The sequence below is a fragment of the Mobula hypostoma genome, chromosome 28, assembly GCF_963921235.1.
Source record: "Mobula hypostoma chromosome 28, sMobHyp1.1, whole genome shotgun sequence".
Lineage (NCBI taxonomy): Eukaryota > Metazoa > Chordata > Chondrichthyes > Myliobatiformes > Myliobatidae > Mobula > Mobula hypostoma.
This window is the reverse complement of record NC_086124.1, coordinates 30,518,859-30,532,495: the sequence shown is the minus strand read 5'-3', so window position 1 is coordinate 30,532,495 and position 13,637 is coordinate 30,518,859. Positions and strand designations below refer to the sequence as shown.

At 47.6% G+C, this 13,637-nt stretch overlaps 1 protein-coding gene across 2 annotated transcripts; it reads left to right on the top strand.

The window, feature by feature from the left end:
* Window positions 1-762: 762 nt before the first annotated feature.
* On the top strand, window positions 763-12,312 carry ubl4a (ubiquitin like 4A). Of its 2 annotated transcripts, none has more exons than XM_063034703.1 (4): window positions 763-956; window positions 1,773-1,878; window positions 11,699-11,895; window positions 12,003-12,312. In XM_063034703.1, exons 1-4 carry the CDS (start codon window positions 909-911, stop codon window positions 12,111-12,113), a joined length of 462 nt encoding a protein of 153 aa, XP_062890773.1. In that variant the 5' UTR covers window positions 763-908; the 3' UTR covers window positions 12,114-12,312. The 2 variants fall into 2 exon arrangements, with proteins under 2 accessions (XP_062890773.1, XP_062890774.1); XM_063034704.1 differs by having other exon boundaries at window positions 773-956; window positions 11,702-11,895.
* The last annotated feature ends 1,325 nt before the right edge of the window (window positions 12,313-13,637 follow it).

Genomic DNA, 13,637 nt, shown 5'->3' with positions numbered 1-13,637 from the left:
GCTTTGTGGGCCGAAGGGCCTGTATTAAAACATAGAACATAGCACAACACAGTACAGGCTCTTTGGCCCACAATGTTGTGCCGACCCTTAAACCCTACCTCCCATATACCCCCCCCACCTTAAATTCCTCCATATACCTGTCTAGCAGTCTCTTAAATTTCACTAGTGTATCTGCCTCCACCACTGACTCAGGCAGTGCATTCCACGCACCAACCACTCTCTGAGTAAAAAACCTTCCTCTAATATCCCCCTTGGACTTCCCACTCCTTACCTGAAAGCTATGTCCTCTTGTGTTGAGCAGTGGTGCCTTGGGGAAGAGGCGCTGGCTATCCACTCTATCTATTCCTCTTATTATCTTGTACACCTCTATCATGTCTCCTCTCATCCTCCTTCTCTCCAAAGAGTAAAGCCCTAGCTCCCTTAATCTCTGATCATAATGCATACCCTCTAAACCAGGCAGCATCTGTAGGTTTTCTATGTTTCTAACCCGGCCCTGGGGAAATGCCTGTGACCATTCACCTTATCTATGCTCCAGCTCCACACATCCCCATCAACTCAAGGGAAGGGGGAGGTTTTGGAACATAGCACAGTACAGGCCCTTCAGCCCATTTTAACCTTCAGCAAGACCCTTCCCTACCACTTGACCCTCAATTTCGCTATCATCCATGTGCCTACGGATTCAAGATTCAAGATAAGATCTGGCACCTGTGCCAGCTGCCCGCGGCTGAGGCCTGCGCCTTTAAGGGGCGGCCTCCCCGGTTCGGCCGCGGCCTGCGCCTTTAAGGGGCTCCCTGTTCGGCTCGGATGGGCCTGCGCCTTTAAGAGGCGCCGTTCTCGGGTCGGCTCGGCTCCGCCGCCCGCGCCTTTAAGAGGCGGCCTGCTCGGCTTGGCCCGGCCGCCCCATCGCGATGAGGATCAGCGTTAAACTTCTGCACGGAGTCGAGTGCGGCCTTGAGGTGCGCACGGTGGGGCGATTAGAGAGCAGTCTGGTGGGGGGCGAGGTGGAGGAGACCGCGGGGGTGGGGGTAAGGAGAGGTATCATAGGGAGGGGGTGAGGGGAACCGAGTGCCGGTGATCGGGGTGGAGGGGGTAAAGGTAGAGGTCGGGGTAATGGGGTAGTGAGGGGGTTTGGCCTGGAGCTGTGTGGAGGCGCCGGGGGTCTGGGTGGTGGGGGTGAGGGTAGGGGGTTTGGGCTTGGAGATGTGTGGAGGCGCCGGGGGTCTGGGTGGTGGGGGTGAGGTTGCTGTGGGCGGAGAGAATAAAGGTAGGGGTGGGGGACGAGGGGGATGGGGTAGTGACCGAGGCGGTGATGGGATGGGAGACTCCTGAAGTGGTGTCGGCTGTGCCTGTGTGGAGGTACCAGGGGTCTGGGTGGTGGGGGTGAGGTTGTTGTGGGAGGGGGGAGTAAGTGTAAGGATGGGGGACAAGGGGTAGTGACAGGTGGTGGGGTGTGTGGAGGCACCAGGGGCCTGGGTGGTGGGGTGAGGTTATTGTGGGAGGGGGGACTGGGTGGGAGGAGGGTTTGAGGGCAGGACTGGACAGTGGGGGTGGGGGTCAGAGTTGAAGGGGTTAGTGGAAGAATGGAGAGTGCGATCTGAACAGGTTGGGACAGTGGAATATGGGGCAGGGGACACGGGACTGGGAATGGGGGGAGTGTATAGATGGGACTGGTGTTAGTCGACAGCAGAGGGGATATTGGGCCAAAGGGTCTGAAATTTCCCCACACCCTTCGGAAGGCTGAGTCCTGAGTCTGTGGCCTGGGTCATTTGCAGGTTCCTGAAGACGAGGCAGTCTCTGCCTTGAAGGTGCTGATCGAACAGGAGCTGAAGATACCAAGAGTCCAGCAGCGGCTACTATACAAGGGCAAGGCACTGTCAGGTACAGGTTTGGGTGTGGGGGTAACTGGTATCTTTGGTGCAGGGGAGGAGAGAGAGCAGGCTAACGGGATAGATCTAGGCTTGGTAAAGCTGAGAGTTTCCCAGTCCCAGAACTGCCGATGCTTTATTGATTCTTAAATACGTTGGTCAGACTGGAGTATGGAGAGCAGTTTTGGACTCTGTGTCCAGAGAATGATTCTGGCATTGAAAGGGTTAACATAAATGTTTGATGCCTTCAGTGTAATCGCTGGAGTTTAGAATGGGGTGGGGGGAGGGATTTCTCATTCAAACCTGTTAAATATTGGGAGAAAGAGTATGTGGGTGGATATTTCCAATGGTGGGGGAGTCTCGGACCAGAGGGCACACCTTCAGAATAGAAGGATGTCCCTTTAGAACAGAGATGGGTAATTTCTTCAGCCAGATGGTGAATCTGTGGAATTCGTTGCTACAGGTGGCTGTGGAGGCCAAGTCACTGGGGATAATTAAAGTGGAGGTTGTTGATTAGTAAGGATGTCAAAGGTTGAGGAAAAAGAGGAGAAATGGGGGTTGAGGAGCAAAACTAATCATCCACGATAGAATGGCAGAGCAGATTTGATGGGCTGAATGGCCCAATTCTGCTCCTATGGCGTAATGGTCTGAAATTCTCAGGGGTGTGGACTGGACCTCGGGGGCTAATTGAAAATTAACAAGTAACAGATCAACCATTTTCTTTTCCCATTTGGATGTTGGCTCTCTCACCAGGGCAGTGTGAGCTGAGTCTTCAATTGTTTTTGAGGTGGGGAGGGGAGGATGCTCAGTGAGAACGATGGGGCCCTGGGGAGTGTTGTAGAACAGAGGGAGCTGGAGGTACAGGTAGATGGTTCCCCGAGAGTGGTGTTGCAGGGTGTCGTAGAGCAGCCCACAAACCCAGAATCATTTGCCATTACACCACCATCTATGGAGAGGAATAAACACTTGACATTTCGGGCTGTAACCCCTCATCTGAACTGCAAAGGAAGGGGAAGAAGCCAGGATAAGAAGGTGGGGGGGGTGGAAGAGAAAAGAGTACGAGCTGGCAGCTGATAGGTGGAGGTGGGTGGATGTAGGAGGGGGATGAAGTAAGAAGGTGGTAGGTGGAAAAGGTAAAAGGGCTGAATAAGCAGGAATCTGACAGCGTGGGGAAGCTGATGGGTAGGTGAGGAGAAGGGGTTAGAAGGGGGTCAATGGGGAATGGAAAGAGAAGAGTGGGAGGCTGACATTACTGGAAGCCATCAGGTTGGGGGGCTACCCAGATGAAATAGGAGGTCTTGCTCCTTCAACCTGAAAGTGGCCTCATTGGGGCAGTAGAGGAGGCCGTGAACTGACATGTCGGAATGGGGAAAGGGAATTAAAATGTAGAAAAGATGCCATTAAACTGGAATTAGTGCAGAGCAGATTATCGAGGATGTTGCTGGAACTTGAAGTTGCGGAGAGAGATTGAGTAGGTTGCGACTTTTTTTTACACTGGAGTATCTTATAACAATTACAGCATGGAAACAGGCCAAATCGACCCTTCTAGTCCGTGCCGAACTCTTACTCTCACCTAGTTCCACCGACCTGCACTCAGCCCATAACCTTCCATTCCTTTCCTGTCCATATATCTGTCCAATTTAACTTTAAACGACAATATCGAACCTGCCTCAACCACTTCTGCTGGAAGCTCGTTCCACACAGCTACCACTCTCTGAGTAAAGAAGTTCCCCCTCATGTTACCCCGAAACTTTTGCCCTTTAACTCTCAACTCATGTCCTCTTGTTTGAATCTCCCCCCCCAATGGAAAAAGCCTATCCATGTCAACTCTATCTATCCCTTCATAATTTTAGATACCTCTATCAAGTCCCCCCTCAACCTTCTACGCTTCAAAGAATAAAGACCCAACTTGTTCAACCAAAGTTAACAAAAACTTGAGGGGCACAGAAAGGGTGATATCTTCCAAGTCTCCAGCCCAAAACTTCAACTGTTTATTCACTTCCATGGATGCTGCCAGACCCTCCAGCATTTTGTGGACGTCATGATATTCCAAATGTCTCACCAACATCTTGTACAACTGTAACACTCTATCTCCCACCCCCTCCCCCAGTCATGGAATCAAGAACTAGAACACACAGGTTTAAGGTGGGGGGGGTAGATTTATTTGGGTCCCAAGTGCAACATTTTCACCCAGAGGGTGGCTCATCTTTGGACTGAGATGCCAGAGGAAGTGGTTGATGCTGGAGATGCTGTAATGAGAGACACAGAGATGGCAGAGGAACTGAATGTGTATTTTGCATCAGTCTTCACAGTGGCAGACGTCTGCAGTATACCGGACATTGCAGAGTGTCAGGGAAGTGAAGTACATGCAGTGAAAATTACAACTGGGAAAGTGCTTGTGAAGCTTTTAATGGTCTGACGGGGGGTAAATCTCCTGGACCCTGATGGAATGCACCCTTGGGTTCTGAACGAAGTAGCTGGAGAGATTGCGGAGGCATTAACAATGATAGAAACGTAGAAACATAGAAAACCTACAGTGCAATACAGGCCCTTCGGCCCACAAAGCTGTGCTGAACATGTCCTTACCTCAGAAATTACCTAGGGTTACCCATATCGCTCTATTTTTCTGAGCACTATATATCTGTCTAGGCATCTCTTAAAATACCCTTTTGCATCTGCCTGCACCATCGTCGCTGGCAGCCCATTCCACGCACTCACCACTCTTTGCATAAAAAAAACTTGCCCCTGTCATCTCCTCTGCACCTACTTCCAAGCATCTTAAAACTGTGCCCTCTCTTGCGAGCCATTTCAGCCCCAGGAAAAAGCCTCTGACTATCCACATGATCAATACCTCTCATCATTTTGTACACCTCTATCAAGTCACCTCTCATCCTCTGTCACTTCAAGAAAAAAAGGCTGAGTTCACTCGACCTGTTTTCATGAGGCATGCTCCCCAATCCAGGCAACATCCTTGTAAATCTCCTCTGCACCCTTTCTATGGTTTCCACATCCTTCCTGTAGTGAGGTGACCAGAAATGAGCACAGTACTCCAAGTGGGTTCTGACCAGGGTCCTATATAGCTGCAACATTACCTCTCAGCTCTTAAACTCAATCCCACGATTGATGAAGGCCAATACACCGTACACCTTCTTAACCACAGAGTCAGCCTGCGCAGAAGCTTTGAGTGTCCTCTGGACACGGACTCCAGGATCCCTCTGATCCTCCAGACTGCCGAGTATATAGTATATTAATACTATATACTGCCATATTTGACCTACCAAAATGAATCACCTCACACTTATCTGGGTTGAACTCCATCTGCCACTGCTCAGCCCAGTTTTGCATCCTAACAATGTCCCACTATAACCTCTGACAGCCCTCCACACTATCCACAACACCCCCAACCTTTGTGTCATCAGCGAATTTACTAACCCATCCCTCCACTTCCTCATCCAGGTCATTTATAAAAAATCACAAAGAGTAGGTCCCTGAGGCACACCACTGGTCACCGGCCTCCATGCAGACTATGACCCGTCTACAACCACTCTTTGCCTTCTGTAGGCAAGCCAGTTCTGGATCCCATGCCTCCTTACTTTCTCAATAAGCCTTTCATGGGGTACTGAAATCCATATACACTACATCTACTGCTCTACCTTCATTAATGTGTTTAGTCACATACTCAAAAAATTCAATCAGGCTCTTAAGCCATTACCAGCCTTTGACAAAGCCATGCTGACTACTCCTAATTATATTATACCTCTCCAAATGTTTATAAATCCTGCCTGTCAGTATCTTCTCCATCAATTTACCAACCACTGAAATAAGACTCACTGGTCTATAATTTCCTGGGCTATCTCTACTCCCTTTCTTAAATAAGGGAACAACATTCACAACCGTCTAATCCTCCAGAATCTCTCCTGTCCCCAAGGATGATGCAAAGATCATCGCCAGAGGCTCAGCAATCTCCTACCTCGCTTCCCACAGTAGCCTGGGGTATGTCTCGTCTGGGCCTGCTGACTTATTCAACTTGATGCTTTCCAAAAGCTCCAGCACATCCTCTTCCTTAATATCTTCGTGCTCAAGCTTTTCAGTCCGCTGTAAGTCATCCCTACAATCGCCAAGATCCTTTTTTGTAGTGAATTCTGAAGCAAAGTATTCATTAAGTACCTCTGCTATCACCGTTGATTCCATACACACTTTTCCACTGTCAGACTTGATTGGTCCTCTTCTTTCGCATCATATCCTCTTGCTTTGGGGTTTTCCTTAATCCTGTCCACCAAGGCCTTCTCATGGCCCCTTCTGGCTCTTCTAATTTCATTCTTAAGCTTCTTCCTGCTAGCCTTATAATCTTCTAGATCTCTACCAGTACCTAGTTTTTTTGAACCTTTCATAAGCTTTTCTTTTCTTCTTATCTAGATTTATAACAGCCTTTGTACACCATGGTTCTTGTACTTTATCATCCTTTCCCTGTCTCTATGCAGAATTCCATGCAAATATCCCCTGAACATTTGCCACATTTCTTCTGTACATTTCCGTGAGAACATCTGTTTCCAGTTTATGCTTCCAAGTTCCTGCCTGATAGCTTCATATTTCCCCTTACTCCAATTAAACACTTTCCTAACTTGTCTGTTCCTATCCCTCTCCAATGCTATAGTAAAGGAGATAGAATTGTGATCACTATCTCCAAAATGCTCTCCCACTCATCTTTCAAGAATCGATGGATTCTGGCATTGTACCGGATGACTGGAAAATTGCAAATGTTATTCCACTGTTTAAGAAGGATGGGAGTCAATAGAAGGGAAACTATGGACCTGTTAGCCTGACATCAGTGGTTGGGAAGTTGTTGGAATCGATTGTTAGGGATGAGATTACGGAATGCCTGGAGGCACATGACAAGATGGGCTGAAGTCAGCATGGTTTCCTGAAAGGAAAACCCTGCCTGACTAACCAACTGCAATTTTTTGGCAGGAAGCAGAGAGTGGGAATAAAGGGATCCTATTCTGGCTGGCTGCCGGTTACCAGTGGAGTTCCACAGGGGTCGGTGTTGGGATCGCTGCTTTTTATGATGTATGCCAATGATTTGGACTATGGGATTAATGGATTTGTGGCTAAATTTGCCGAAGATACAAAGATAGGTGGAGGAGCTGGTAGTGTTGAGGAAACAGTCTGCAGAGAGACTTGGATAGTTTAGGGGAATGGGCGAAGTGGCAAATGAAATACAATCACAAACACGAGGAAATCTGCAGATGCTGGAATTTCAAGCAACACACACAAAAGTTGCTGGTGAACGCAGCAGGCCAGGCAGCATCTCTAGGAAGAGGTACAGTCGATGTTTCGGGCCGAGACCCTTCGTCAGGACTAACTGAAAGAAGAGCTAGTAAGAGATTTGAAAGTGGGAGGGGGAGATCCAAAATGATAGGAGAAGACAGGAGGGGGAGGGATGGAGCCAAGAGCTGGACAGGTGATTGGCAAAAGGGGTATGAGAGGATCATGGGATAGGACGTCCAGGGAGAAAGAAAAAGGGGGGGGGGAACCCAGAGGATGGGCAAGGGGTATAGTCAGAGGGAGAAAAAGGAGAGTAAGAGAAAGAATGTGTGTATATAAATAAATAACAGATGGGGTACAAGGGGGAGGTGGGGCATTAGCGGAAGTTAGAGAAGTCAATGTTCATGCCATCAGGTTGGAGTCTACCCAGACGGAATATAAGGTGTTGTTCCTCCAACCTGAGTGTGGCTTCATCTTTACAGTAGAGGAGGCCGTGGATAGACATGTCCGAATGGGAATGGGATGTGGAATTAAAATGTGTGGCCACTGGGAGATCCTGCTTTCTGTGGCGGACAGAGCGAAGGTGTTCAGCAAAGCGGTCTCCCAGTCTGGGTCGGGTCTCGCCAATATATAGAAGGCCACATCGGGAGCACCGGACACAGTAAATGAAATACAATGTTGGAAAGTGTATGGTCATGCACTTTGGTGGAAGAAATAAACGGGCACACTATTATCTGGATGGAGAGAGATCTCAAAATGCAGAGATGCAAAGGGACTTAGGAGTCCTTGTGCAGGATACCCTAAAGGTTAACCTCCAGGTTGAGTTGGTAGTGAAGAAGGTGAATGCAATGTTGGCATTCATTTCTGGAAGTATGGAACATAAGAGCAGGGATATGATGTTGAGGCTCTGTAAGGCACTCATGAGACCACACTTGGAGTATTGTGTGCAGTTTTGGGCTCCTTATTTTAAAAAGAATGTACTGACATTGGAGAGGTTTCAGAGAAGATTCACGAGAATGATTCCAGGAATGAAAGGGTTACCTTAAGAGGAACGTCTGGCAGCTCTTGGGCTGTATTCCCTGGAGTTCAGGAGAATGCGGGGAGGATCTCATAGAAACATTCCGAATGTTAAAAGGCCTGAACAGGTTAGATACGGCAAAGTTATTTTCCACGGTAGGGGAGTCTAGGACGAGAGGGCACGACTTCAGGACTGAAGGCCATCCATTTAGAACAGAGATGCGGAGAAATACTTTCGTCGGAGGGTGGCAAATCTGTGGAATTTGTTGCCACGAGCGGCTATGAAGGCCAAGCCATTGAGTGCATTTAAGGCAGAGATAGATAGTTTCTTGATTAGCCAGGGCATCAAAGGGTATGGGGAGAAGGCTGGGGGTGGAGATGACTGGAAGAATTGGATCAGCCCGTGATTGAATGGTGGAGCAGACTCGATGGGCCGAATGACCTACTTCTATATCTTATGGTCTTGTATCAACGACATTTGGCCAGGTACAGTGTTAGGAAAATGTTTTGTAACTTCAAAAACATTTTACATGCACGCATTTAGATATGGGAGTCTGACGTACATTTTTTTATTATTGAGATACAGCAAAGAACAGGCCCTTCTGGCTCTTTGAGATGCATCATCTAGCAATCCCCCCCCCCCCGCCCCCCTGGCCTTATTTAATCCTCACTTAATCGCAGGACAATTTACGATGACCAATTTTACCTACCATCCAGTACATCTTTTGAAAGTGGGAGAAACTGGAGCACGTGGAGGAAACCCACGTGGTCACAGGGAGAACGTACAAACTCCTTACAGACAACAGCAGGAATTAAACCCAGGTCCCTGGTACTGTAAATCACTCCACTACCCTGCTATTTGAGTCTAGCTTTGTGTTTTCTTTAAGCAAGGCATGCATGTATCACATAGCAATTCATATTTTTACATATAACCCATAATGAGTTATTGAAACAAAGAATGCTTAATCAAGCAACATATTTACAAGATTACTTAAATTTTACTGAAAAGTATTAAATATACAATGTTCCTCCCTGCTTAGCTATAAACTCCAACTGGATAGAGAATGCTTCTCAATTATTTACATAGTATATTAGGTAATATAACTACTCTACAGACATCCACAGCATAGTCAATTTTAGATTGTTCCATTCAGGCCTAAAGATTTAATCACTGTGTAGGATTTCTCTTGTGGGATAGTGGTGAGACTTGCGGCTGTGAAGCAATCTCGTGTTCTTGGGCCTCCTCCCTGGTGTGGGATCTGGGGAATTTTTTATGTTCTTTTAAGGGTCCAAGAATGAGTGAAAACTTACGATCTTTTGTTTAAAGTTTATAGAAAGGAACAGGTGCAGAGCATATGAAACTAAGTGGCAGACAGAGGCACAATTGAGTTGCAATGTGGAATGAAAGTAAGCGTGAAATGTCGAATCAGAAACCAGCCTGGCCAAATCAATTGTGTCACCGTTGCTCAGTAGATAAAATCCAGTCATCTGTTGTGAAATCAAATGTGTCTATCTTTGCAATGTTGCCATCCATTTCCGATTTTTAAAAAATACGATTATCACCTGCTTCTCTTTGTGTTGGTGAATTCTTCCATTTTCTGACTTGTTATTTTTAAAAACTTGATCATGTCTTCCCTTGCGAAGAACCCGTGCTGCGCTGCTTTTTCCTTTAAAAACTGTCTCTGCGCTTTTTTATTTGCACGCTTCAACAGGTGAGCAGCCATCTCAGGTTCATTTTAAAAGTACCTTGTGGCCACTGTAATGTAACTTCAAAACATCAAACTAATTCAAAGGAAGACACAGGAGTCTAAAGTGTGAGGCTAACTCCATGTTTACTTAAATCGAGGCACTCACATGTCCTGTGGTAGCCTGAGGACATTTGTAATTCATGTATTTGCGCATACAAGCTGTAATATTTTAAATGAGCAAGAATGCTTAATTAGAGTAGATTATGAGGACATGCAGTCCTCTTTTATTGTCATTTAGTAATGCATGCATTAAGAAATGATACAATTTGTTCCTCCAGAATGATATCACAGAAACACAAGACAAGCCAAGACTAAAAAAAACTGACAAAAACCACATAATTAAAACATAGTTACAACAGTGCAAAGCAATACCGTAATTTGATGAAGAACAGACCATGGGCACGGTAAAAAAATAGTCTCAAAGTCTCTCGAAAGTCCCATCATCTCACACAGACGGTTAAAGGGAGAAACTCTCCCTGCCTTGAGCTTCCAGCACTGCAAACTTGCCAATGCAGCATCCTGGAAGCCCCCGACCACAGCCGACTCTTGAGTCCGTCCGAAAACTTCGAGCCTCCGACACCGAGCACTTCGACCTCGGCCCCGGCAATAGGCAAAGCCGAGGATTTGGGGCCTTCCCTTCCAGAGATTCTCGATCGCACAGTAGCAGCGGCAGCGAAGCGGGCATTTCTGAAGTTTCTCCAGATGTTCCTCTGTGCTTCTCAAGTCTGTCTCCATCAAATCAGGATTGTGCACAGCCCCTATTTAATAAATACAGATATCATTTCGGAGTGGCCGCGCGTGCTGCGTCGTGCCGCCATCTTCTCCTCCCCTCCAAAATCAGACATTTACAAAATTAGTCAAAAGTTATTGAAATATTAGATGTTTGTACAAATACAAAGATTTGTAGGGCTTTGGCCAAAGGGGGTAAACTTAATTGAGGATCTTGGTCAGCGTGGACCATTTGCGCTGAAGGGTGTGTTTTTGTGACTTGGGGATATGGGGGTGGAGTTGGAGGTATTGAATAGGGAGGGGGGCTGAGCAAATTTGTTGTTGAGTCTTCGTGTCACCATTGAGAGAGCTGTGGCTTTTCTCTTTGGAGTGAAGCAGAATGAGATGTGACTTGATTGAGGTGTACTAGATGAAAATAGGGATTGGACAGCTGGTATCCTTTCCCAGGGCAGAAATGGCTAATACGAGGGGACATGATTTTAAGGTGAATGGATGAAAGTATAGGGCGGATGTCAAGAGGTGGGTTTTGTTTCTAGAGTGGTGAGTGTGTGGAATGTGCTTTCAGGGGTGGTGGTATTTAGGGTTATTTAAGACACTATCTTATTCTGGCTTCTGCCCTCTTATTTTCCAGTCCTACTGAAATGTCTCTGCATGAAGCATCGACTGTTTATACCTGTCCATAGATGCTGCCTGACCCGCTGAGTTCCTCCAGCATTTTGTGTGTTAACAGGAGAGTGGCACAAGATAAGAGCCATATATAGAATAGACAGCCAGAGTGTGAATGTTTTAAACATGGGGCTTTAATTTTAGGGTGATTGGGAGGGAGGTAGAAGGGGTATAACAGAAGAAAGTTGCTTTTTTTTTTATTTTCTGTGTGGAACGACCTGCCACAGGTGATGGTAGAGGCAAATACATTGAAGATATTAAAGAAACTCTCAGATAGACACATAGGTGATAGAAAGATGGATGGCTCTGTGGGAGGGAAGGGTTAGGTTGGTCTTGGGTTAGGTTAGAAAGTCAGTGCAACATTGTTGGCCAAAGATATGTTCTATGTTCTTCCCCCTTCTCCCCCAGCAGACGAGCACCGGCTGACGGATTACGGCGTGCACACAGGTGCCAAGCTGAACCTGGTGGTGAAGCCGGCTGACCGGCCCTCACCCGAGGGGACTGCCCAAACCGGGCACCCCCAGGCCTGGCAGCAGGTGGCCCGTGTCCTGGAGAGGCACTTCGCCCCGGCTGATGCCGAGAAGGTCCTGGAGCAGCTGCAGAAGGTACGGTCCCATGCCTTCGGTGGGGTGGGATTATGGAATATACGTGCTGGGTGGCGGCCGCCACCTCAACTCCCTCAAGTGATTAACTCTCTTCGGTCTCTCCTCAGGATTACGAGAGGAAACTACGCCTGTTGAGCCTGGATGACGTGGAGCGGATCTCCACGCGCCTTCTCCATCCTGACACCGCTGAGGCGATGGACCTCTCCTTCATGGAGTGAGGGAGCCTCCTTCCCCTCACACTAGCCCATCTCCACACCTCGGTCACTCCACTTTCCTCCTGGCCTCAGAAACGGCCTGCCCCCTCTCCCCCGCCCCCACCACACCTCACTGCGGAATGTCGTGCTTTGAGCTGCTCGGAACCACTGGGATGAAAACGCAGTGACTGCTCAAAACGAAAATTAAAGGAATAATTCCAAGTGTCGTGCCTTGATTTGGAGAGGGTGCAGAAAGGGTTCACTACAATGCAAAACACAAAGGATTCTGCGGATGCTGGAAATCTTCAGCAACACGAACACGATGCTGGAGGAACTCAGCAGATCAGGCAGCTTCTTGTGGAGACGACATTGCGGGCTGCGACCCTTCTTCAGGGCCGAATCTGGAGTGTTGTGTTCAGTTTTGGTCACCAAATTACAGGAAGGATATAAATAAGGTTGAAAGAGTGCAGAGAAGGTTTACAAGGATGTTGCTGGGACTTGAGAAACTCAGTTACAGAGAAAGGTTGAATAGGTTAGGACTTTATTCCCTGGAGCGTAGAAGAATGAGGGGAGATTTGATAGAGATATATAAAATTATGATGGGTATAGATAGAGTGTAGAGTGAATGCAAGCAGGCTTTTTCCACTGAGGCAAGGGGAGAAAAAAACCAGAGGACATGGGTTAAGAGTGAGGGGGGAAAAGTTTAAAGGGAACATTAGGGGGGGGCTTCTTCACACACACAGTGATGGGAGTATGGAGTGAGCTGCCAGATGAGGTGGTAAATGCGGGTTCTTTTTTAACATTTAAGAATAAATTGGACAGATACATGGATGGGAGGTGTATGGAGGGATATGGTCCGTGTGCAGGTCAGTGGGACAAGGCAGAAAATAGTTTGGCACAGCCAAGAAGGGCCAAAAGGCCTGTTTCTGTGCTGTAGTTTTTCTGTGGTTTCAGGTTTTGGCTTGAATTGTTGATTATTTTGCTGCAGCTTGATCTGAGTTTCTCCAGCATTTTATGTGTTTCTTATTCACACTTTTTTAAAAAAAATACACCACAGTAGCAGGCCCTTCTGGCCCACGAGCTGGTTCTGCCCAATTATAACCATCTGATGAATTAATCTACTGATCTGTTTGAAACTTTCATCAGGACGCTGCCTGGGTCAGAGGGCGTGTGCTGTAAGGAGGGGTCGGGCAAACTTCCGTCGTTTTACCTGGAGCGTCAGGGAATGATAGGAAACCCGACTGAGGTTGATGAAAGATCGTGAGGGTAATAGATGGACTGCCTTCTTCCCAAGGTTGAACTGGCAAGAGCGGGGCAGGCGGCTTAGTTTAGGGACTGACGGGGGCAGTGGGATTATTTTGGGGACTGACAGGGTTGCGAGGAGAGAGGGGCAAGGGGTTCAGTTTGGGGTCTGACACAGGGCTGTGAGGAGGAGTGGTGCAACGGGATCAGTTTGTGGACTGACATGGGGCTGTGGGGAGAGTATGACAGTGGGATAAGTTTGGGGTCTGATACAGGGCAGTGGGGGAGAGTGGGACAGTGGGATAA

Coding starts and splice junctions, on each gene's coding strand:
- ubl4a (XM_063034703.1), top strand. CDS start 909: ATGAGGATCAGCGTTAAACTTCTGCACGGAGTCGAGTGCGGCCTTGAG. Junction 1,879..11,698: donor CAAGGGCAAGGCACTGTCAG/GTACAGGTTTGG, acceptor CTTCTCCCCCAG/CAGACGAGCACCGGCTGACG. Junction 11,896..12,002: donor TCCTGGAGCAGCTGCAGAAG/GTACGGTCCCAT, acceptor GTCTCTCCTCAG/GATTACGAGAGGAAACTACG.